Consider the following 26,210-nt stretch of genomic DNA (forward strand, 5'->3'; position numbering starts at 1 on the left):
ACGTTCCGGGAGGGTTCTTGCAAAGCCGAAAGCTAAGAAGATGACCCAGGCGGTGCAAATACAGAAAAAACGTTCATTTTCTTTAAGCATGGCTAAACTTGGATTCAGTCTGAGTAGTTTCCTACTCATTATTATTTTTATATTGATTATCACAGGCTCCAGTGCGTCTCTTTCGCCCAGTGAGTATAATTTGTGTTGTGGAAGAAAATCAAATGTTATGTCTTCAGGATACACATGCATGGTCATTAGCCTGCACCACATGTGGTGATGTGGTGTGTGTGTGTGTGTGTGTGTGTGTGTGTTCGCGCGCGTGCGTGCGTACGTGCATGCGAACGAGCATGTGTGTGTGTGTGTGTGTGTGTGTTGCTTCACAGGGCAAGGCCCCATTTATTTATCCATTAGAATTTTAATGTTGCTACTCAGTCATAATAAAATTTCCTATTTATAATAATGATAATAATTTATCATTTTTTATTTTTTGTACTGACATTGTCTTCATTTCATTAAAAAAAAGAGTTATTAAAATGTTTGTATTTATCTTGATTTCCCATGAGACCTTAGAAGGCATTTATATAAAAATCTATCTTGGAGCAGAATGTCAGCAATCTGGTTAGACTTCTGTTCATCACTCCCCAAGCTTAACTTTAAGAATAGATTATCATGGATTGATATAGTTTACAGTAAAACATATGAAAAAGATTGATAATGATTGAATGACCATATGAATGAATGTTTGAATTTAACTGTGATGTTTGTGAAGAATACTGATTGTAACACTGGCAGTGACTATGCTGATGATTTTTCCCCCAGAAAAGGTAAAGAAATGTCCTGGGCGGTACTGTGGAAGGACTGAGGGGAGTGAAACATGTGGTGTGAGTGTTATTACTTTGATGATGTTATGAACAGAATGCTAAAACAAAACCAAACAGTCCGCTTATTTAAGGCATGTCATTTCTGTTTGTATGAGGAATGTTAATATTCACACAAACCATGTGAAATTTGCACAGGTCTAATCAGGTTTCCTTACATTGTTCCAAAATTCTCTTGATGATGATTGAAAAACACATAATAATCTTGATTTATATCTAATATGATTCTGTCACTAGAAGTAGCATTTTGAAACTATTTCTTGTACTGTTGCAAACCAATCACCACACAACTGACAGAATACTTCTGTTACTAAAATGTTTTCTTTTCTTTTTATTGTTCAAAAATAAAATGTTACAGGAAATGACTTATTATTATGAATTTTGTAATATTTTTTGTTACCCATTAACATGGGATTACATAACCTGTCTCCTTGCTTTTATTTAATTTGTTTTCTTTTTTCTTTTTCAAGGCTTGTCCAAGAGGCTATCGTCCAGACAGCTCTTCTATATGCCAGAAATGTGATGACCGATTAACATTCTATGATGCCCTGTACTTGGGTTTCATGGGTCTGCTGTCCCTTGTGCTACACTGGTTTTTCATTGATTATCTGTGTCCATCACGTTCTAAAAGGTAAATAAGATTTTGTGCACATTAACCTGCACACATGGGCACACGGTTGCACAGATTCATACACGCATGAAGCTTTAAACTGGTTTACACACACACACACACACACACACACACACACACACACACACACACACACACACACACACACTCTTATGACCAGAACATAGTAAAAAAGAAAAGACCATACCACAACCTCTACCATTTAATTTATGAAAGATTTTCAGGGAGACTGACGCACACTTTTGAATAAAATGGAAGCAAAAATCTCCCACTGAATTGTTTTCAACATATAGCACACAGAGACACCAAGTTCTCTATCATAAAGACAAGACCCAACATGAAAAAGTGAGTTCAGTTATTAATCATGTATATCTTGTGATGAATGCCACAGTGACTAAACAAGTGACAGGTCAAGAAAGGTTGTTTGAATAAAATAACATAGTCTGAGCACCAGTCATGTCCAGATCCTTTGTTTGGGAATGCAACAAAGACACTGGACACAAGACCTAATGGAAAAAGAACACTTTTGCCATAAAACTACCATCCTCAGAAGAAAATGGAAAAGCATCAGAAGTTGTATGCAGCCAGTTCTCAATCTATCAAGGAATACACCAGATGATGGTACATTCTTGCTTCCAGTACAGCATGTTAGCCATTTATTCTCAGAATCAGAAATGTTGCAAGGATACAAAACATTTATAAAGAAAAAAGATAATATTGTGGAGGGAAAACAAGAAAATGTGTACAAATACGACAATATGATTGAAATGATGTGATTATTTTTTGTTAGAAAATAGGCATGGTGGTTAGATGATGATGATATGGATATTTATATAGTGCTGATCCCCCTTCGGAGACCAAGCTCTAAGTGCTTTATAAACATGGAGTCATTTGCACAGCAGGCTGCATACCTGGGTAGAGCCAATTGACGGATGCCATTTGGGTGCTCGTCATTCATTTCCTGTGTCATTCAATCAGGTTTCAGTCACACACACATATAGACTCATACAGACATGCAACATTTTACGTGTATGACCGTTTCGTTTATTTACCCCACCATGTAGGCAGCCATACTCTGTTTTCAGGGTTGTGCATGTTGGGTGTGTTCTTGTTTCCATAACCCACCTGACATAGATTACAGGATTTTTAATGTGCATATTTGATCTTCTGCATGCATAAACACATGAAGGGGGTTCAGGCACTAACAGGTCTGCACATATGTTGACCTGGGAGATCAGAAAAATCTCTGTAATAAGACTGAAAAACTGAAGACAGCAAATAATCAACAACAAAGAAACAAACAAGAAAACAAAACAAAACAAAACAAAACAAACAAACAAAAAAAACCCAACAACAACAACAAAAAACCCCCACACCAAGGATTTTGCATGCTTAAAATTTTCCTTATCTGTGAACAGCAGAATCGGGAAGCAATAATCATGCTGAAAGTCACAGATATGCTGATATGTTTTGCACTGTGTTTGTAACTGAATGCTGTATACATTCATCTGGTAAAAGGTGCAATAGCCAAGTGGTTATGGCACTGAACTTTCAGTTCTAGGGTCCTGACTTCCATTCCCGGCTGTGTCTAGTGGATTAAGGATGGATATTTTCCAGATCTCATAGGTCAGCCTGAACCCCTGTTGTGTGCATGCATGATTTCAAATATGCATGTTAAAGAGTTGATAATCCATGTCTTTGGTTTGTCATGGAAACATGAACATACCATGCATACACACCTATGAAAATGGAGTATGATAGTCTATATGGTGGGGTTAAAATGGTCATACATGTAAAAGCCCACTCACAGATGAGTTAACTAGAGAGTTGCAGCCTACGAACAAGAGGGCATAGGGGTTTGGGAGGAGGTAGGAGTTTTTGATAAAAGAACTGTTAGCTGTGTTCATCTGTTGTTGATTGGAGAATTGCGTGTGTTTACAGGTCAGTGATCATCCTTCATCTGTCAGCACTAGTGGAAAGTGTGGTTGCGGCTTTGGTGACACTGGTTTTGGCGGACCCTGTGGGATCCCTGGAGATTCGTTCGTGTCGTGTTCAGCAGTTGTCGGACTGGTACACCATGCTGTATAATCCCAGCCCCAAGTACATTGACACTCTGCACTGCACACAGGAAGTCGTGTATCCTCTGTAAGTTTGGGGTGCTGGTTTAGAATCCTCATCTGTAATTTAGGGTGTTGGTTTAGAATCCTCATCTGTAATTTGGGGTGTTGGTTTAGAATCCCGATTTGTAATTTGGGGGTGTGGGAAGTGTGGATGGATGGGGAGGGGTTTGTGAGATTTGTTGATTTGGTTTGTGCGTGGGTGGTTTATCTGCATTGTGATTGTTTTGTGTGTGCACCGTGTGAGTGTGTGTATGTGTGTTTGCGTGAGTCAGTGACAATTGATTTCTCCATGTAAAGTTTAGGTTCCTTTCTCAGGTGAGAGCACATTGCAATAGTGCAGTGCAACCCTTTTTTCTATTTGCATACACTGTTTATATTTACAGATCAAGTTTTTTTTTTCTTAACATGATTGAGGGATAATTCTTTTGCTGCTGTGGATTCTTTGACGCTAAATGCATGATGCATTTGCCATGGTGTATCAGCTCATATGACAGACTAGGTTCCTGATTATTACATCATCAGTCTGGGTTTGGTGGAGACAATGGGGGGAGATGGAAAAATGCTGGATCAGATTGACTTACACTTGTTCTCCCATTTCTGTGGCAGATGTGGTAAATACTTGGTCTCTGCATCATTTAATGAGAGAGAGAGAAGGAAAGAGAGAGAGAATGAATGTGTTTTGGTATGTGTGAGAGAGAGAGAAGTTGGGTTTCAATCAGATCATTGTTTTGTCTGTTTCGTGCGTAGAGTAAAGAATACGAGTATTATAACTCGTCTGTCATGTGTCCAAGTGACATGAACTTTTTGTTTGTTTTTGCTTTTGTATTGCATTAAAATTGTGCTTTTCTCTTTCTTCAGCTGTTCTCTTCTTACGCTGTTGACATTTTACTGAATTTTGTCTCTGCTTCTTCTTGTTCATTGTCTGTTTGAAACACTGCTATAAGAGATGTGATCTGTATGATTTGGAAGGCATCTATATATTTTTGTTACTCTCTGACCCATTTTGTGTGTGTCTTCCATGACAATCCTCATGTAAATGTTTGCCAGTTTGATATATGTTTGTGATAATAAACACTGATGTAAATTGATGAAAACTAAGAAGTAGCACTGTTCAAGTCATACAATTATGTGTACAAAACTTAGAATACATCTTCTTCCCGCTTTTCGTTTTTTCTCTCTTTCCTCCCCTTTTCCCCTTCCTTTTTTCAGTGTTAATTCATGGTGTCTTTTTTTCTGTATGCAATTGACTCAGCTCCAGTTTTTTGTTTTTGTTTTGTTTTTCTTTTTTACATCAGTACTCATCCATTCATTCACAGTTCTTTGTCTGCTCGCTTCTCTATTAATGGACAGTATACATGCATACAAGATGTTAGTATTCATTGAATGTTTGCTTCTTTTTTTGTTGTTGTTCATGTGTATTTTCTGTTGGTTTGTCTGTCTGTCTCTTTCATTCGTCTCTCACACCCTGTTCGTCCCTTACTATGTTGTTGACATTCGCAGAGAAGGAAATAACATAACGTTTAACTTACAGACAAGCATACTTTTGATGATTTATGTAAATGAATACATTCACAATTGATAAGCAAGAATACACCATACGAACAACAAGGTTTGTGCATGGATATGAGAATAAGTGAATATATGCGTATCATATCTACGTTCTAGTCTTCTTTTTTTTCTTCTTTTAAAAAAATCTTTTTTATTTATTTATTTTTTTACATAATTGTCTTTCTTTTTCTTTTGCCTATCTGAATTTGCTCTATGAACAAATTGTTTTATAATAATATATTCTCGCTCGAATATGGATTGGAGACTAAAAGCAGACAGTGTTATTTTAAAAGTGCTGATGCACATTTTACCAATCAGTGATATCTTCTTGGTAATCATATGATGATCTTTCACCAAGTTTGCACATTTTGTGCAAATAATATGTCAGTTTGTTTTTGTTTTTGTTTTTTCTTCCCTTTTTTTTTGTCTCAGTGCTCAACATGAGACTTTTTTCACTGGCCAAAAAACCCCAAAAAAACAAAAAACAGAAACGGAAGAACACACACACACACAACAATAAAAAAAAAAAAAAAGACAAAAAAGACACACACACACACGCGCGCGCGCACACACGTCTACAAACACACACACACGCTCACGCACCTCCCACCTCCCCTCACACTAAAAAAAAACAAATACACCAGATACATACTCAAACCACACACGGTCGCCTTTGTCCCTTGCCCCGCACACACATGCTCACAGTACTGACGTGGCTATCATGTATCTGTATGTAACCGTTACGATGGACAATTTATGCGTTCTTTAATGTTTGATGTGTGTTTGACATGCCTGGTTTTTTTCCTGACCTGGTGTAGGTTGCATGATGTAGCTTGTCTCTTTCTCTCATTCCCCACATTGATTTTTTTTTTTTTTTCACAAGCCCAAAGTCAGTAAATGAAAAGTTGTATGCCTCTTTTTTGTATGGGTGATTTATTCCATAAACGCTATTGATTACTATGACATAGTTATGGAATACCGAGTATTGGTTTTGATTGTTGCCATGTTTTTGAGTTGATTGTATAATTTATATACAAAATAAAACTGATGGAAAGTCCGGGCCAAAAAAAAAAAAAAAAAAATGTAGCACTCTTATGTGAAGTGCGAAACATAAATTGATAAACACCCTTTTCAGCTTCAGAGATGGTTTTTGTTGTTGGGTGGGCAGTGAACATTGATTGAATGTAAGCACAAGTCACTCCAGTATCATGCAAGGACTATGTAAATTTGTTGCAGATATACTATTGTGATGATCTACTACGCCTTTTCCTTGGTACTGATGATGCTGTTCCGTCCCTTCCTTCCAATTAAGTCTGTGGGAGGGCCAATCTATGCTGCCCTCTACTTTCTGCCTGCACTGATCGTCTGCCAGGCTACATGTGGGGGACTGATCTGTGAGTGATCGTATTTTGTGTTAGAGATAGTGCTGGAGATAGTATGGCTGTGTGTCTTTCTTTTGTTTGTTTTAACATGCCATGTAAGATTTAAGTTGTTTTTCACTATTTCAGTATTTGTTGACAATGTAACTATCCTTTTTATTTAAGAGTTTATATGCACATAAAAAACAAAATGCTCTTTGCAGAGTCAGTTGACAATTTTCAGCTGCGTTTGGGCCTGTTATGAGGAGGCTATTAAGATGTTGGAAAACATTAGCTTATTTAAGCCCAGTACTGGATGTTTTAAAGTAAGTCCATGCATAACTGCCTGGTACAAAGATGTTTTATACTTGGATTTTTTTTTATACTCGTTATGTTCACATTTTAAAGGTTATATAATTCATTCAGATCTGTGGCCAGTGCATTACAGGAACGTGTGCCTACCAAGCATATGATAAGTGCCATACTTGAGGGGTTCAAGTCTTGGCCTTTCGATCTGATGGATCTGGGGTTTGAATCTGTGTTGTAGCTCTTGGTGGGTTAAGGGTGGAAATTAAACGAGGAAGATCCAAATATAAATAAAAAGACCAGAAATATAAATCTTTTAATCTGTTATTTACGTTCTGTTTGTTTGTTTTCAGACTATTCCTTTCCGTACATCATTTTGGTGGTGTCTGTGGTGACAAACGCTGTTCATTTTGCTTCCATGGAAGAGGGGGTATGTAGAATAAATTTCAGTCCTCCTTATTATGTTCAAAGTATTTGAAGTTAAAATACTCTGAGGGATGGGGAGAGAGAGAGGGATGGGGAGAGAGAGAGAGAGAGAGAGAGAGAGAGAGAGATTGTGAAGAATATCTGAGTTTTGGTGACATGTGGATCTGTTTTAATCCCTCCAAAAGGGCTGGCTAGTTTCAAATCCATATCTTTTTGTGTAACTGTGAAATGTTTTATAAAAACAAAACCTGTCTAGTTTTGTTTTCTCAGTCTATACACTTACTCTAAAGTTTCATTTGTCAAGTTTGTTTTGGGGGAAGAGTTGCAGCATGGTGTTAAATTGTTGTTGTTGTTTTCAGTCTATAATTGAGATGATCAAGCTGTGCTTCACCAACGCCCGTCATGCCATCATCCTTTTTGGTCACTGGCTCCTTCATGCCTACGGCATTGTGGCCCTCACAAGGATGGAAACGCTTTCCATCAACGTGTCGCTTATAGCCCTCATCCCTTTTCCTGCCATCTTCTACATTCTTACAGTGTCATTCACAGATCCCTCAAATCTGGACGCAGTGTGATTTATCAGAAAACAATTGTCAAGTGTGGTTGACAAGTCTGGAACTATGTCATGTTGGATTCAGTGTGATACTTTTAGTTTTGTGGCTGACAGTCTCCAGTGCCCTTTGATAGTTGTGCCATGTTGTGAGATAGCCGTCTCTGAGCACACTCCTGGAAGACGTGATTTATCCATAGTTTACTGAAGGGCATGTCTGTGACTGGGTTAAGCAATTCTTGAAGTCAAGGAGAGAAAAACAGACTGTCAACAAAGACTTAATCCATGGTTGGTTTATATCTGTGGAATTCTGGATGACTGTGAAGGTGTAAAATGAATCACATATTGTTCCTCAACTTTCCTTGATTAAGAAAAGGAGAGAGAAAAAAAAGAGAAAAGTTTTGTCTGGAGACAGGATATTTTATAACTATCAATTTTAAAATGATGAGTGATTGATATGATTTTTATTTTGAAAACTGGATGCAATATTGAGTCAGTGAATTTCACACTGGGATGTTCTGTTCATGCATTCATGTTTCTTGTCAAACCATTGTCTAACACAAATCTGTTACATGATAAAATATGATGCGAACAGTAGCATGTTGTATTACTGTACTCAGCCAGGCATTGAATGTTTTCTCTGCATACCTTTTCAGGTAATATTTGTTTGATTGATCAAGAGGTTCTATGAAAAGAGGCAAAGGGTTTCTTATATGGATGGACTTCAATTCTGTGTGTTAATGAGCACTGGGATGCATAACTGACGATGATGAAGGGAGAAAAAGGGCTGGTCTTAGGAATGTTCTGAAATACACATTTTCTGTACATCAATGTATTCAAACTGAAGAAGGTGTTTCGAAAGAAAAATAATATTTTAAAAATGGTTATGGATGGATGTGAATTACTCAGCTAACAATTTTATGTTTTTACAATGTTTAAAAGTGCTAAACAGAATAACCCTTTTGAAATATATTTCATTTGGTTGTGCCTGGATATTTCCAATGATGCACCTAAACAGTGAAAACAGTGATAAGATTCTTGGTGCTATATTCAGATTAGAAGTGAACAATGGATTGATTGGAGATCAGATTGTGACATGTACCATACTGAAGATCATAGGTATTAATTCTCACAATTATTTCTTTACCAAAGTGAAAAAGAATGAATGCATTATTGGAAAGATCCAGACAAAAACAAATGAAATTATGTTTCAAAAAAGGATTATTCTGTATAGTTGTTTTAAAATGGTGAATATTCTTGATACGTTACTCCTTTTCTGGTCTTAATATCAGTTTGGAGCTTAGTCTATTCCATTATTGTTCTTCATTTGATTAGTGCATTACTATTTTGTCTCAACATATTTCTCTGAGTGAAATTCAGGCTACCCTCTTGAAGTGGGAGATCTTGTTGCTACAGTGCAGCACCACTTTTTCTTTCTTGACTGCCTACAGGTTTATTTGTTTTCCTGTCAAAGTGTTTATTCTTAAGATTTTTGCCAGGGTCAACCCTTTTGTTGCTGTGAATTCTCTTATGTGCGCTAAGTGCATGTACAAATGGGGCCTCAGTTTATCGTTTTGTCTGAATGATGTGCATCCAGACCACCACTCAAGGTCTTGTGGAGGATGAAAAAATACTGTGGAGAGAAGCATTCAGTGCAGTGCGTTCAGATTCTTGTGCTTCCTGGGCATTACCACGAGGTCACTACATCATGTTAGGTATTTCTAAAGCATCAGGCTTCAGTTAACAAGGACTGCTGAAGAGCAATGACAATATATACTCTAAAAAACAAATGGATCTGAATGAGGATAAACCTGCCTAGTATTATTGTCTTTGCTTCCTTTGTCATTGAAATTGGAATATTGTGGGTTGAGGTTAGTTTTTATTTTTAGGTTTTACAAGTATCAGTATTTCTGTATTATATGTCATGTTGCCTGTAAGTTATTACATATTCATTCAAACAGCGCTAGTCTGGTCAACTTTGTCTGGATTGTGTTTTCATATGAAAATGTATTTGACCCAGAGGCTCAGGTTGATGGGTGGGTGGGGGTGTGGAGGAGGAAGAAAGAGAGCCACGTGACCTCTAGCAGCTGAAGGTGAGGGATGAGAAAGAAAAATGTGAGCAGGTCAAACTACATCAGCTAGTTTGATTTCAGTCTCCACAGATGAAGATGCTTCCTGCATATACACTATATGCATACCTAATAAACAGAAAGAAGAAAATAGAATGAACAAAAAATAAAAAAAAATAAAAATCTGTAAACTGTATATAAGTAAAATGATTTAAATCTGCATTAAACACGTAAAAAAATGAAACAACTGACCCCACTTTCCAGAGTGATTCCAAGTTTATGATTGCATATTCTAAGGGCAAGGGCTACGCCTGACAGGCAGCATAGTCCCAGCTCTCATTTCTTTCGTCAGTTGTGTTGGAATGTGATTGTGCGTTGACGTAAAAGTTGTGTATGTACTTTATGATGGAGTGGAGTATACATTGGTGCTTGTTTTGTGCGATTCTGCCACCGGAACTTCAAGTTATTTGGACATGTTTTCTGTGTAACCTGGCAAGTATTCTTGCTTGTCAGAGCACGCCATTTCTTCACCATCCCCTTTCGCACGCGCAGCCCGCTCCGCGTGTTCCTGAAGCTGACCTCTACCACAGGCCCTTGCTTAATGCTCATTCTCCCCGTGTGTCTTACACACGGGACCAGCTCCTGTCCGTGCCTCCTGCAGCACTTGACCCTTCTGTCATCGACGCCATCAGAGGTGTGGGTATAGGTTGTCACCTCCCCCGTGTTCGCACTCATCGTGCAGGACGTCGCAAGCAGAGGAAGATAGCTGTTGTGTGTGGTACTGGACGTGTAACTTCCACTGACCACCCTGTTAAATGCATCAACTTTGATAACCATATTCGTGTACCTCTGTCCTGCTTTCCCTCCCACCGCTCAACTCAAATTTCTCTAGGTCTGTTCAACGCCCAGTCAGTTGGTCCTCGCCTCAAACGCTCAGCGATCAACGAACATCTGCTCTCAATCAGCCTCGACATCCTGTGTATCACAGAAACTTGGCTTCGCAGTACTGGGGATGAAGCTAAATGTCGAGATCTCGCTCCCCCTGGCTACACTACCACCTCCTTCCCTCGTGTTACAACAACTTGCGGGGGAGGAATCGCCTTCGTTGTGTCAGACAGGCTGCTCCCACACACAACGTACACATCTGCCTTTCCCTTCAACCATGCCTCATTCGAACTGGCCCAGCTTTCACTGTCGCTGCCACATTCCCACCTCAATGTGTTCTGCCTCTACCGTCCGCCACCAAACAAGAAAAATAAACTTTCTGATACGATGTTCATAGAACAGTTTCCGGACTTCCTAGAATACGCTAATAGTTTACCAGGCTCTCTACTTATTGTTGGTGACTTTAATTTTCATTTTGATTCACCCACACAGTTTTATACCTCTAAATTACTTGAAATTGTCAGTTTGTTCGATCTTAACCAGTCTGTAACCGAGCCTACACACAATCGTGGTCACATCGTCGATTGGGTGTTGCACAGAAATGAGGACTGCCTCCTGAAGTCTACCACCGTCGATCACACCCTGTCCTCCGACCATCACAGTGTGACGTGTCAACTGAACCTCACCAAACCTCCCACGCCCCGTGTGTATAGGGAGGTGCGCACACTGACCTCAATTGACTTAGACTTACTTAAAGCTGACCTGCTGACTAATATCCCTTTTGAGCCGACTGCTGACCAGCTATCCACTGTCCTACGCGCTGCACTCGACAGGCACGCCCCGTCGACTCGGCGCCTGATCTCCAATCGTCCCCCGTCGCCTTGGTACAACACCGTGGGACCAGAGCTGTTGGAGGCCAAGCGGGAGAGAAGAAGAGCTGAGAGGCACTGGCGCGCCACTAGTTTGACCATCAGTAGGGACATTTTTCAGACAGCCAGGAATAATGTAACAAACATTGTTGACAGGGCAAAGTCAAAGTTCTACTCTTCTAAAATACTTGCATGCACCACAGCCAAACAGCTTTTCAACGCTACGAACAATCTACTAGGTAAAATGAAAAACACTCCTCTCCCTACAACATTTTCGGCGCAGGAACTCCCTCAAAAGTTTTCTGACTTCTTCACCGGCAAAATATCATGCATTCGTGAGAAGCTTGACTCTGTTGTGTCTCCTTCTTCACCCGTTCAAGAACGCGTGTACAGTGGTCCTGTTTTACATTGTTTCCAACCGGTAACTGAAGATTTTGTGAAGAAAGTGTGTCTGAGCGCTTGTCCGAAATCCTGTGAGCTTGACCCTGTCCCGTCTTCTTTGTTGGTTGAATGTATTGATGTTCTACTGCCACATATTACTCATGTCATCAATTCTTCCTTGCTGTCTGGTTGTTTCCCTGAAAGCTTCAAGTCTGCTATTGTACGTCCACTCATCAAGAAACCATCTTTGGATCATAATTGCTTGAAAAATTATCGACCTGTCTCTAATCTGTCATTTTTATCAAAACTGCTAGAAAAGATCATATTGTCTCAGCTCTTAGCTCATCTGGAGCAGAATGGCTTACTTAATTCCCACCAGTCAGCTTATAGACGTGGTCATAGTTGCGAAACAGCCCTTCTTAGAATAGTGAATGATTTGCTTTCGGGATTTGATGAGGATAAGATATCTGTTCTCGCTCTCTTAGATTTGTCAGCAGCTTTTGACACTATCGACCACTCTATCCTCTTGAACAGACTTAAAACTTCCTTTGGTATTCGTGACACTGCACTAGCATGGATCACGTCTTACCTGTCAGATCGTACACAGAAAGTGTGTGTAAATGGTACATACTCTAGAATATCTGCCTTGAAATATGGTGTCCCACAAGGGTCCGTCCTAGGTCCTGTTCTTTTCGTGCTGTATGCGGCTCCTGTGTCGGATGTCATCAGTCATCATGCGATGTCGCATGAGAGCTTTGCTGATGACACACAACTTTATCAGTCGGCTTCCATAGCTGAATTTGATGCACTGGTGACTCAAACACAGGAGTGCATTGCTGGCCTAAAGGACTGGATGACTCTCAACAAGCTGCAATTAAATGATGATAAGACTGAATTGATGATAACCTGTCCAAAGAAGTTTCGTCAACATCCTTCCTTTCCTGACTCTGTTCTGATCAATAGCACACCTGTTTCACTTTCTCCCTCTGTTCGCAGTCTTGGTGTAATCCTGGACCAGTCTCTTTCCTTCCAACAGCACATTTCGAATATCTGTAAAGTTGCCTATTTGGAACTGCGTAGAATCAGCTCTATCCGCCACTATCTCTCAACCGATGCAACCAAGACACTTGTATGCTCTCTGGTTCTCTCAAGATTGGATTACTGCAACTCTCTTTTGGCCGGCCTTCCCAAATACCTGTTAGACAGACTCCAACGAATTCAGAATAACGCTGCCAGACTCATTTGCAGAGCTTCTAAATTTGACCATGTTTCTCCTCTCCTTCAGTCTCTCCACTGGTTGCCTGTTTCTGATCGAATAGACTATAAGCTATCCACTCTGACCTTTTCTGCAGTCAACGGATCTGGCCCCAAGTATCTTTCTGAACTCATCCATATCTATACCCCGTCTCGCCAGCTCCGTTCTTCCTCTGATACTCGACTTCTCAGGATACCTCACGTCAGAAGTAAGACCTATGGACACAGATCGTTTTCTTTTCAATCGCCAAAGACGTGGAACAAGCTCCCTGATAACCTCCGTCACTCTGATTCCCTCGCATCTTTTAAATCTCATCTCAAAACTCACCTTTTCCCTCAGCAATAAGTTCAATTGTGGCAGGTCCACAACTACATGCATGTATATGAATGTGTATTGTGTGTGCGTGTGTTTATGTAAGTTTGTGCCTGCCTATGTGTGCGTATTTGTTAGGGTAGCTGTTAGATACACATGTATGTTAAAATGTATGTATGCAGTGTGTGTGTGTGTGCGTGCGTGCGTGTGTGTGTGCGCGTACGTGCGTGCGTGCGTGTGTGTGTGTGTGGTCACATTTTGGTGTGTGTATGTAACATAGATATAATGTTTTATGTTATCAAAAGCGTTTTTGTAAAGCACCTAGAGCAGATTTCTGGATAGTGTGCTATATAAGTATCCATTATTATTATTATTATTATTATTATTATGGTTGCATGATAAAAACTGTTTTAGGGCATGGCACTCCTTCCCTTCCACCCCCTTTACAAATTAAAAAAGAAGAAAAAAAGTAGTTATATACCTTTGGATTAGTTCTTATAGATTATCATCAATGTTCTGTCACTGGAATACAAACAGCTCATGATCCATCAGTTGGTAACAAATAGATTCACATATTAAATGCAAGCACTTTTCCCATATCCGTTCTGGTCTCAGAAAAAAATTGTTGGCTTTTGTCAGCACATCTTTACAAAAAGCAGACAAGACAAACAACAACAAAAAATCTCAGCTAAATGGAAGCAGCCAAGAGAGGGAAGCAGAGGATCACATGCTTGCTAAATTCAACCATACCTTTTTCTGTGCTGCACCACTCTTAACAAAAAAAAAAAAGTTTCAAATATTGAAAACTGTTTATTGATAAGGGGAAGTCAGCAACAGTATATGAATAGATAAAAAACTTCATTTGCTCCAATGGTTGAAGGAGACAAAACAATGAAATATAGATCTTGTAACAGGAAAAAGAAAGTGGACAAACGAAGAGAAGAGAAAACAGTGGGCTGATGGGGAGAAGGTGAGACGGAACAATGCATCTTACAATGAGCCACTGAACAGGTGCTCAACATACACACTCATACACCAAAGTCCGCAAAGTCTGGACTACATTCAAAGGTCGTTGCAAAAATATACATCAATAACAAATGACTTAAGTACAATCGTTCCAAAAGTACCAATTCCCACATAAAGATATAGTATACACTCAAAAAGATGTAACCCAAGATACAAGGATACAGTTTTTGATGATACCACAACAGAAACTAAAAAGGCTATAAAAAGTCAGAAAAGCTTGTGCTGAACAATGAGAAAATTTTATACTGACTTGGGAGAAGTGCACATGTGAAAGAGCCCACATCCTTCTTTTAGGTACAATGAAAGAATACTAAAACGTTCCACTGATCAAAGAAATGTGTTTGAAGGATTGAGAAACAAGATACAAATCTGTAGTGCTAGTCAACCTTTATTCCTAATGGAATCTATGGCACAGCTCTAGTAAATAATAAGCAGGAATGACTAATTAACAGTTGGAAGCTAGTTTACATTTGGGAGCTTATTTTATGCGTAATCCCATCCCCTTTTACTGTAAGCACATGATTACCGTTTACCTCCTTCGTAAGGTATATGTATGTTGTCTCAGCATGTCTTACATTGGTTTGTTTGGAAATGTGATTTTTTGTTTCTATTAATTTGTTTGTCCCTTGTGTACTCTGTGAACATGGTTTGTTCAGCAGCTTTTTAGATACAGGTTCTCACCATTGATGTGGTTTGAAAAATGGAATGGAGTGAAATGATGAAAAGCATAGAGAACTGAGATTCCAGAGTTTCGTCCATATAATTTCAGACACAAACTTTTTATTCACTCTTTTTTTTTTATTTCAAAGTTTTAGTTAATAATCTCACTCATATTCATGCAGCGACCACTCATGTAATAACAGTTGCGTTTACAGATAATGGGTTCAATGTGTGTGTGAGTGTGTGTGATGCAAGTGTAATGAATAAATTCATGAAACGTTGTGTGTGTGAGAGCTGCTGTGCAGTGAATACATTTTTGACAATTCTTGTGTCATTTACTCATTATTATGCAAACAGCTGTTAGTATTGCTGCTAACAAAGGGTAATTTGGCTGACAACACACACGAAAACCACAAAGATTATCATTGACTGCTGGTCTGTATGAAAAACACATTACATCAGAAGCAAAAACGTACAAGAAACATGAAAAGACTGTAGAACGCAGAAAGAGAGAAAGAAAGAAAAGAAATGAAAAAAGAAGCAAGACCATAGCTGTGTACTTTAATAAAAAGTAAACAAATCAACCAACCTGGACTCCACTGTTTGACAGTCATCCTACACACACACACATGTATCCACACATATACCCACTCATAAACTTTTCATTTTCAAAGATGAGGATGTAGCTATCTGTAACTGCTGTGTTAAATGTGCTATATATATCACACACACTGACAATCTCCAATGACCTTCATAAAATCAAAGACATATACGCACAGTAACACACCCAATTCAAATTAGGCAGAGTCCATGTACACCATAGGTCAAGTCAGAACAAAACTGTTTCAAAACAACAAAGCAAAACCCTAAAGATATCAGAAATACTAAATCCGACCACTTGCATAGTTGATAAAATACAAGATGGTGAACATATTTTTATGCTTCCTTCGTTGCCCCCACCACCTCTCTGCCCACAAAGGACACATACCCTCTCAATCCCCAAACCAATGCACAGATTGTGTATTTTGTTTCAGATTTAATGGACTTCAATTAATTAACAACATATATATATATATATATATTCTTTTAAAGATTGCAATGAAAACTTCACTTCAAGTATATATATGTCAAGATCACATTGAAACAATCACAGGTATTTGTACATGAATAAATATATTACCTAAATGTAGATCTTCATTTTATTTGATCTCCTTTATAATTATTTTGTTATAAAGTATATACATTATGTTCCTAACTTTGTCACTATTTTCTGTCAGACTTCCTGTCCACTTTCACTTTTTACTGTCCCCTGGTTGACATGACCCGCTTGGTCATAATCAGTCACAAGTGGAAATTAGTTTCTTTCAATGAGTTTCTTTCAATGCTTTTGTTGTAGTCAATTTTCTGACATGCCAAATGCTGTTCTATCATCTCATCTGTAAGACTAGCACCCAGACCACAATCCAGTCTAGGAGAAAGGTGAGGAAAAAAGAAATCTTAGCCTCTGTGAATCTATCTTTGAAATTTCTTAATATTGATAACAGGTTCAAACTGACTCAGGAATGCAATGTGATGGATGTACTGATGTTGTTTCACATTTTCATCCCCAAATCTCAACAGTAAGCTTTCCCTCCTCCCTTCCCAGGTATGCATAAAGCATACAACCACCTTTGTCAATTATTCTTTTATACTAACCCTGAAAACAAATTAGAACTGTGACAAAAGAATGTCACATATGCAACAATAATAAATAATCTCTCAATATATTCTGTTCAGTGGTGTATCTGAATGAAAATGATGCTCAACAACCAGAAAACAAAAATACAATTTCTTTCTTCTGAAGGAATTATGTGACAGTCCAGTGAGGTTTACATGGATAAGTTTCAATAATGATTATTACGAATAAGGATACATCTTTCCATGATTTTCACATCCTGATGTGTGTTGAAATACAAAAAGCTTCACAGCCCACTGGATAACACGTCCCCCTCTTTCTTGTTGTTTTCTTATCAATGTATTTTCAGTAGGGAATTAGAACACTGAGAAAATAAACAACACAACTCCAAAGAAGCATTTGCAAGCACTCAAATAAGTGTCAGTTGACTAAGTGGATACACTTACACAAAAGCATTCAATAAAGACAGGTTACTGACAGTAAAAAAAATACTGAGAAACCTCAAACCACAGCAAATAAACACAAACATTTAGATCTTTGGACAAACACTTTCTTTTCTAAACATCAAAATATAAATAATTTCATAGAAAATGTTTGTGAAGATGAAATATATAAACATTACACAATGATAATATAAAAACACAAGCCCTATATCAAATGACTTTGTAGTGATCATGTGTTAGCCATCACAACTATGTCAGTATAATGCATTATAGTCTATAAGAGCTTTTTTAGAAAAGGAAAACTCTGGGTTGTAGTAATAAGTGTCATTTTTTGGGAAAAGGTAATCACAGACCAAAAACTTCCATAACAAATTGCAAACAAAATTATGAGGGAAACACAAAACCTGTGCTGTGACCAGTGCATTATATACATCCACACCTCATTCTTATCTGATTCTCTTGAACATCACAAAGTTGTTTGTGATTGTTATGACTCTCCTTCATTAGTTTATACAAATCAGAACAGAAAAGAACAATTAAAAGCTGCTTTTACTCTAAGCAGAAAAAACACTAACCAAACAATAACCCCACTCACACAATAATTGTCATAGCGCAACAATTTGTGAAGAAAAAAGATAAGTCTTGTTGAACTGTAGCTAGCCTGTACATGTAGTTTCAGAAAAAGCTGACAGATTAAACGGTTATGCAAACAATCCATAAAAAGTAAATACAGATCTGATTCAAACTCAGAGGAGAAAACAAACATGACAACTGGTAAAAATCGTTTAGGAGTGATATCACTTCCATTTATCCACATCATATTTCATGATGACTCTTACTCTTGAAGAAAGGATGGTGGGTAGGTGGGGTGAGGTAGGAAGGGAAGGGGTTGGGGGACGCAGCAACAACTGAAGAAAAAAAATCAACACATGAAGATAAGAGTATAATTACAGATCTTGCATGAAACACGGGATGATTTTATAATGCGAATAAATACTTTCATATTCAACAAGAAAAGATGCATATTACAGACATAAGCTCATGGGGCCATAATGACGATAAAGAAACTTATTATCCCTATCTTTCTTTTCTCGTTTGTTTGAAATGGATCATTTATCATTAAATACAAGTATCAAATATTAGGCAAAGAAATTACAAAGATCTAATATGTGTGATTACTTATACGCTTGCTGTGAAAGTACCTCGTTTGTATGCAAAGCAAATTGCATTTGATAACATCTGCAAAGAATTTCAATTACGTTATCGCCATTCAGTATGAAAACCCATGTTCCAGTTCCTTTGGAATCAAATTTTGCGTACATTGAAATGATCATCTGTGTTTCGTGAAACGTTCAATAAGAAAATCACAAAAATTGAGACCAGGTTATCTCCCAATTGAAAAGTAACAGACATCAAATATGGAACTGCTCTTGGAAAACAGTACAGGAACTGAGAAAGAAGATATGAAAGTCACTGTTGTGATTTTTGCAAAGACTCATGCTAATCTGGATCACTGTGCTTCACAGAATACAGTACTCATACTAAATTTGTGTGATCTGGCCAAATTTCATCACAAACAGACCTTATAAAACTGAAAGCAGACACCAGTAAAATGGCCAGCCGAGTTCCCACTCTCCATGCTTTGTCACTTGATGACCAGAAGTCTTAACCCAGTTAATGGGTTGTTCTGTTGTCTGTTCTCTAGCAAGATTAGGTTGATTTAAGTTATCCCAGAGCAAAATCAGTGACTTGGTTGAGTCTTATTTGTGAAGCATCTGCACCAGGAGAACAAGAGTTTCTCCCCTTGGGAGTGCAACTTTCAAGCCAGTCTGTTGGTCCTGATAAGTTTCAGACTGATGAAACAAGAGTTTAAAAATCTGCAAGTAAAACACACAAAAAACAAAGTTAACTCCCCTCGCCCCCCAAACCAAATCCAATATAACAAAAGGGATTATGCACCTCACAGAGTTTTATCAAGGTGGATATTATATATCCATGTTTCTGCTCCCACAACAGTCTTAACTATCTAGTCAGTAACTTAAAAAAAAAAAAAAAAAAAAAAAAAAAAAAATATATATACACATTTTTTCTTTCTTTCTTTCTTTTTTTTTTCTTTTTCTTTTTTTTTTTTTAAAGCTCATTTCCATCTAACTGATGGTGTAAACTGGAACAAATCATAAGTGTTAAAAGTGTAACACACTTATACAGTTCTCATCAATACAATCACTCCAAGGCTATGATGATTTCACAACACTGTCATTCTTTGTCCTCTTTGTCATGATTGTTTCATACAATACACAAAAGAATTAGTTCCCTTAGATGATGTCTCATGTTATCAAAAACATGCGTTATACTGGACAATCTTCTCAATAACTAGTCAAAATTATGAGATACATTGTACAATATATTAACTAGATACAGCCGTCTGCAGTGAGAGGAAAAAAACATTCACACACAAACGAAACATCAAGAGGGAGAATATCTACATTAAAAATACTTGAAAATATGCAATTTTAACACTCTCACAGTTATCCACAATCCACTATCTTCTTCGTTGGTAGGCTGCAACTCCCACGATCACTCACATACACGAATGGCCTTTTACGTGTCCAAACATTTTTATGTCCGCCATGTAGGCAGTCATATTTTGTTTCAGGGCAGACTAATTTTAATCGAGATTGAAGTATCTGAAAATATGCTATCTAAACACTCTTACAGTTATCCACACTCCACTTATTTTAATCAAGATTAAAACATAGTTGAAAATATGCTATTTAAACTCTCTTAAAATTCACTCACAATATACTATATTTTCTTTTCACAAATGAAGTACAAGTCAGTGTTAGCAAAGAGATACTCTGTGTCAAGCATGTCAAAATCATGTTCAAACTTACTTTTATTCTGAAGATTATGTTTGTTGGCTGAATACTCAACCATCCAAAATAGGGTGGGTTTTTTTGTTTTTGTTTCCTAAAACAGAAATTACTAATCATGATTTTGTGGAGAAAGAGACCAGAAGATGGAGAGAGATTTTAGAGTAAAAAAAAAAACAAAGCAAACCCAACAACATTCATCCCCAGTCCAAAGGACTGCCATTTATTTTTCTCACCTTTCAAGCACAAACATATAAAAGAAATGTACATGCAAAGGATTCAAAATAAATAGTGGACAGTGAGGTGTTCTGAAACAGTCTTGGCACTAAATAACACAGAATATGCAACCTGGCAAAGTAACAACAACAACAAAAGCAGCCCGAAGTAAACCAAAAACAAAATTAATCACATGAACGTCTCAATGTTCCAAAAAACAAACATTAAAACGTTAGCCGACATTAAAAAGCTTGACCAGTGAAAACTAGTGGCTGCAAGTGGCGACATGCAGATAACACTCAACTAACAAGAATTACAAGTTGAATTCCCCACCACTCCTTCCCACTTCCAATGAATGTCAGGTGTCTTGTAAAACTGAACTAAAACACCATCCTCTATGTAACCACCATCCTGAATGCTGATCTATGACTCCATTCATTCCCAGTCCTCTTGTAAACCAGCTGTAGCTAATATGGGTACTAATAGTATGAAACAGGTACTTATAAGAAACCAAACCCTCTTTTCATGTCATGACCCAGAAACGCTTCACTCTTCAAAGTTTCTGTCGGGCACGAAGAACTGACATTACACCTGCCGTATCGATTCAATGGCACAGACACAAGTCGTGGTACACAATACGCAACTCAAGGAACACAAAGAACCAGAGGATGGGGCAGAATTGAAACTTGTGGGTACACTGGGAGTGATGGCTGGTGGTGCCAATAATCCTATTCTACCAACCATCATGTAAACCCCCCCCCCCCCCCCCCCCTCACACTCCCCTCCCCCCCAAAAAGAAAAGAACAAAAAAAAAAAAAAAAAAAAAGATTTTTACACTGCCAATCATAGTCCTGATAATGTTTGTTAAATCATAGCCTAACTTTTGAACTTTTCAACCATACCAAGTTTCAAAACACACATACGTTATGAAAGCTTATGAAGCATACCATACAATGTTCTTTTGAAAAAAAAAAAAAAAGTTTCATCCTTTAATGTTCCTCCACTCACCTAGACACATGCGCAAAAACACATAAGAAAATTGCAAAAAGTGTGCACTAGTCCAGCTGAGAGGGGATCTCTTCTTGGTTCAATCGCCAACTTGTACACAGCTGCTCTCCTCCAAGTAAGACATTTTTCTTAAATACTCTGACACAGTTTCAGATCCTTTCTTTTCCCCAAGCGACTTGCCAAGGATGAAGAATGGGCAGAGTATGGCTGCCATCGACAGGGAGTCCAGTACAAACCAAGGGAAACCAAAAGAGAACAGTGCACGGTGCTCTGCGAATAATCACTGGATTAAAGAGGAAGGAATGGAAATGTCTTTTTCTTTTGCAATAACACAGTAAAGGAGAGGGGGTTTTAAGGGTATCGCAGGAGAATAAAAATGTTGCGAGCCAGCACTGGGAGTCCTATACATCCACCACCATTTTCTTGTGAACATCCATTGTACCTACAACCTGAAACACAAGAAAACAGTGGATCAGAAACATTCCTACCAACAGAAAGAGACAGTAAAGGGGAAGAGAGACAGAGAGAATATTATTCTCAAGGGAAAAGCTTTAAGCATAAAAAGCACAGATCTGAAAGGGGGAGACGCAGAAAAATATAGATCTGAAATCTTGGAGGCTGGGTGCATTCCTCCACACCCACACCCCTCCCCGGGTCGGGGAAGTAATGATAATTCGTAATTAAATGTGCAGTCTAAAGATAGACATGACAGCAAATATAAACTTTGTCATTATAAAGCAGCATCTCATTTACATTGATGACATCTTTCGCCCACTTCAGTCTCTGGATAGTAAAAACTTATATACCCATCAATCATCCGAACTAAAGAATATGGGTGCATGAATGCCCAAAATGATGGGTAGAAATGGCCATACATGTATAAGCCCATTCATAGTATTTGACTGATGGGCGCAATAGCCAAGCGGTTAAAGCATTGGACTTTCAAGGGTCCCAGGTTCGAATCTCGGCAATGGTGCCTGGAAGGTAAAGGGTGGAGATTTTTCCAGTCTCCCAGTTCACCATATGTGCAGACCTGCTTGTGCCTGAACTCCCCTTGTGTGTAAACGCAAGCAGAAAATCAAATATGCACGTTAAAGATCCTGTAATCCATGTCAGCAGTGTGACGAAAAATTAATATTTCAGAATCTGAGCTTTCCCCCCCATTTATTTTGATTGTAGATAACTAATAAAGCATTTCAAAGTGATGTTAATAATGTTTGTGCACCCATAAAGTCCAATTCCACCTCCACAGAATGACATCCAAAAAGCAAGCAAACAAAATGCAACTGGAAATAATATGCTTATAGACACATTACACCTGTAGAAGAAAATATAACAGGTAATATGTTTATGATAACAATCACAATGCTTGTAAATAAGTAAAACAATAATTGTCCCAACAATGACAAATGAGGGTTCTGTCAAAATAATGAGTGAATCATGTTCACAGAAAATGAACAATCAAGGTTTGTTTTTTTTCACTTAAGAGCTTTCCAAAGTCAGGTGATAGCTCTTTGATGACACTTTCTCCTTACTGGTTGTAACTGAGCCGATAAAAGTGTTGCTGTGCATCTGGCTGGCTGTCTGTTCTACAAAGAAGTTGGTCAATGAAAATGAAATAGGATTACTCTGTTAAAACTTATTTATTTATTCATTTATCTTTTTATGATACTTAACTTACACACACAGGGGGAATTATGTTTTATTTCAAAACCAACCTAACTAGCTGTGCTTTAGAGTCTCCAAAATGGAAACATCCACTATGTCTCTCAACCCGGCATTTGTAAGATGAGGACATTTGTAAAATTAAGTTCTTAATATCAAATTCATCCGAACATAGAAGCATTGCCGCAGGCCTACAGACTCAGTGACAAAACACCTTCAAATACACATAACTTTTTCAGCAGACTGAATAACAAACACACACATAAAGAGAAGATATAAAAACTGTACTCACAGCACAGAATTCTTCAAATGAGATCTTCCCATCGCCATCAGTGTCTGCATGAATGATGGTTTTGTCGACGATTTGCTGCAGCTGGGTGTCCTTCAAGTTGTTTCCTACCATCATCTTTAGCACCTGGAAAAGCTCCCCATTGGAGATGTAGCCATCCTTGTCCATGTCATAGATCTTGAATGCAACTGGTGGAACACAAATTCAACAACTTTTACTATCATCAACATAAACTGGCTGAATATATACATCAACAACTCTTACATTGTTACAACCATTAAAACAAACACGTGATTAAAAAAAACAAAAAAACATTAATAAAGCAAACCAGACATTAATAAATCAAACCACACCCCCCAAAAAAAAAGAAAAAAAAAAAAAGGAAAAAAAAAGAAAAAAAGAAAAAAAAAAGAAAACACAGGTCAATGTACATAAAACACATCAAAATGTTTTCTGGAATACCTGGGCGTAATTGGGATGACTACAGATTTCAAAATATAGTCATGAGAGAGAGAGAGAAAGAGAGAGAGAGAGAGAGAGCCAATGAGTGCCAGAGGGAAGGCCTCTGCTGTGACTGAGTGGAAGAGTGCATCGCCTTGCTCAGGATGCCAGAATTGTGGGTTTGTAAACTGCTTGGAGGGAGAGATCCTCCCTCACCCCCAACTCCTCCACAACACTGCTCTGTGCCCTCACACATATGCTTACATGCATCTGTCCACCAGAATATAACCCCTCTCCTTAGTCACACGGATACCCATGTACATACAAGCGTGCACGCAAACACCCCCCCAATAAAAGTATATGACTATGAGTCATTATTTGGTATTGGTCATGGTTGGGGGTACCCACACTTCATATGTGTTTTTTTTTAAAATTAAGGCTTTTGAAAAATAAAAATAACATTAAAGAAATGCCAGTATCAAGAAAAACATGCATGGACATCTAGATTTTAAGCAGTGTTGCTGGAATGATGAAAATCGCCCCCAAAATAGTGACTGAAAACAGGACTAGCAAACGTGGTCTCCAACACTAGTTTGTTAAAAAGCTTGAGTTAAGTTTAAAAGGAGGAGCTTGTATCATACTCCATGTTCGGTGATACATATACTTACCATGTCAAACTGATGCAAACTAGGCCTATCGGTTTGCTCTGCTTGGCCAAATTTCGCGCGGCTAACAGTGAAAAGACGACCCATCTTTCCCGGTCCGCTCTTAGCCAATCAAACGCCTCTAAAAGCTATAAGTGCTGAATCATTCTGTGGCCATCGTGAAAAATGCCCCATGAGAACCACGGCAGAGATGTGGGGATGGACGGGCGGGCATTCGAGTTTGACATGCTAAGTATATGTATCACCAAACATGGAGTATAATACAAACTCCTCCTTTTGGTGTCATATACTGTACCATGTCAAACTGATGCAGAATTTAAAGCAAATGGAGGGCAATGCCTACTGGTTCGTATGGGGAGCCCTTGTAACCAAGACGGCAGTGTTAGCCGCGACAAAGGAAATCCCCTTGGAACCGTCAGCCCCGGTCATACGGTAATCCCTGAGGTAGAAGTTGATGAAGAGATTCTCAGACAGAAGGCTGCCTCCAAGACATACTGCAGTGGCACTGAGGTGCTGGAAAGCAGCCGAAGTAGCTATGGCCCGCACTTCATGAGCTCTGGGATTAAGACAGCTGATATCCCTGTGAGAATGAGAGCAGGCTCTACAAATGACTTGGGAAACCCAGCGGGAAACGGTGCCTGCAGCGATGTCTTTCTTGTAATTCTCATTGAGGGAGATGAGAAGACGCCTCTGAGAAGAACGCCTATGGCAAGACCTATCCCAATAGTATTTGAGATGCTGAACACGGCAGAGACGCCTATCCTCATCATCTTGGGCAAGAATATCAGACAAAGGTCTGACCCTCAGAGAGGTGGAAGGGACCTTGGGGTCTTGGTTCTTAGCCAGAAACTCTGGAAGGAAATGAAGAGTGATGGAACCATCTCTGTGGAAGGCCAGAGCTTGTGGCATTCCACAAAGACCATGAATCTTGCTTCTACGATGGGTGTGGCCAGCAACAGAAAAAAAGTGGTCTTGAGGGTGAGTAAGTCGAAAGGAATAGTCCCCAATGGCTCGAAGGGTTGTTTTTTTAATGAAATCCAGCACCAGGAACAAGTCCCAGAGGGGCACTCTTCTGGGGTTTCTAGCTTCCTTCAGAGAGGCGCCCCTAGCCACCTCTCTGAGCAGGAAATCCGCTTCAAAGGCAGGACCACCTAGCTGTTTGATTGTGGTACAGATGGCAGACCTGTTCCCTCACACAGAACTAGCAGACAGGTTGAGAACCGAGGAGCAGTGAGCCAGAAAGTTGGCCAGCTGCATGCTCGTAGGGTTACTAGGGGGAATGTCCTGAGTTGTACACCACCGCAACCATTTCTTCCAGCAAAAGTCATACAAAGTCTCAGTTCCCTCCCTCCTTGCTTTGGTGACTGTGGAGAGGAGGTCAGAGGAGGCACCCCCCTGGGTAAGCGCAGCCGACACAGAGGCCGACCAAGTGGTCGAAGACTTCAATGGTGATGCTGACAGTTCCAACTGCACAGCAGCCACACATGCAGGTGGAGCAGGTGAGGATTGGAATGAGGAATCCCAGAACGAGGTTCTGGGTACCACGGCTGGGCTGGCCATTTCGGCGCTATAAGAATCAGCTGCAGGCGTTCCAAGCTGGCTTTCTGTATCACCATGGACAGAATTGGAAAGGGAGGAAACGCGTAGGAAATCAGACTGCTCCAGTCTAA

The 26,210-nt window shown here is 38.9% G+C and overlaps 2 protein-coding genes across 2 annotated transcripts in view; one reads left to right on the top strand and one right to left on the bottom strand.

Moving 5' to 3' along the window:
- LOC143296163 (JNK1/MAPK8-associated membrane protein-like) overlaps positions 1 to 21,459 on the top strand; it is a 21,701-nt gene extending 242 nt beyond the window's left edge. The window contains exons 1-7 of the mRNA XM_076607972.1: positions 1 to 179; positions 811 to 872; positions 1,340 to 1,500; positions 3,442 to 3,645; positions 6,405 to 6,562; positions 7,186 to 7,262; positions 7,618 to 21,459. The exon at positions 1 to 179 is cut by the window's left edge and continues 242 nt beyond it. Of these exons, the coding sequence (XP_076464087.1) occupies positions 41 to 179; positions 811 to 872; positions 1,340 to 1,500; positions 3,442 to 3,645; positions 6,405 to 6,562; positions 7,186 to 7,262; positions 7,618 to 7,833 (1,017 nt within the window). The 5' untranslated portion in view covers positions 1 to 40 and the 3' untranslated portion in view covers positions 7,834 to 21,459. The remainder of the gene's footprint in view (positions 180 to 810; positions 873 to 1,339; positions 1,501 to 3,441; positions 3,646 to 6,404; positions 6,563 to 7,185; positions 7,263 to 7,617) is intronic.
- LOC143296165 (calcineurin subunit B type 1) overlaps positions 20,452 to 26,210 on the bottom strand; it is a 32,690-nt gene continuing 26,931 nt past the window's right edge. Inside the window, exons 5-6 of the mRNA XM_076607973.1 lie at positions 23,438 to 23,622; positions 20,452 to 21,929 (exon numbers count right to left, since the gene is read on the bottom strand). Coding sequence (XP_076464088.1) covers positions 21,882 to 21,929; positions 23,438 to 23,622 — 233 coding nt within the window. The 3' untranslated portion in view covers positions 20,452 to 21,881. The remainder of the gene's footprint in view (positions 21,930 to 23,437; positions 23,623 to 26,210) is intronic.

This window comes from Babylonia areolata, chromosome 21 (genome assembly GCF_041734735.1).
Source record: "Babylonia areolata isolate BAREFJ2019XMU chromosome 21, ASM4173473v1, whole genome shotgun sequence".
Taxonomy (NCBI): Eukaryota; Metazoa; Mollusca; class Gastropoda; order Neogastropoda; family Buccinidae; genus Babylonia; species Babylonia areolata.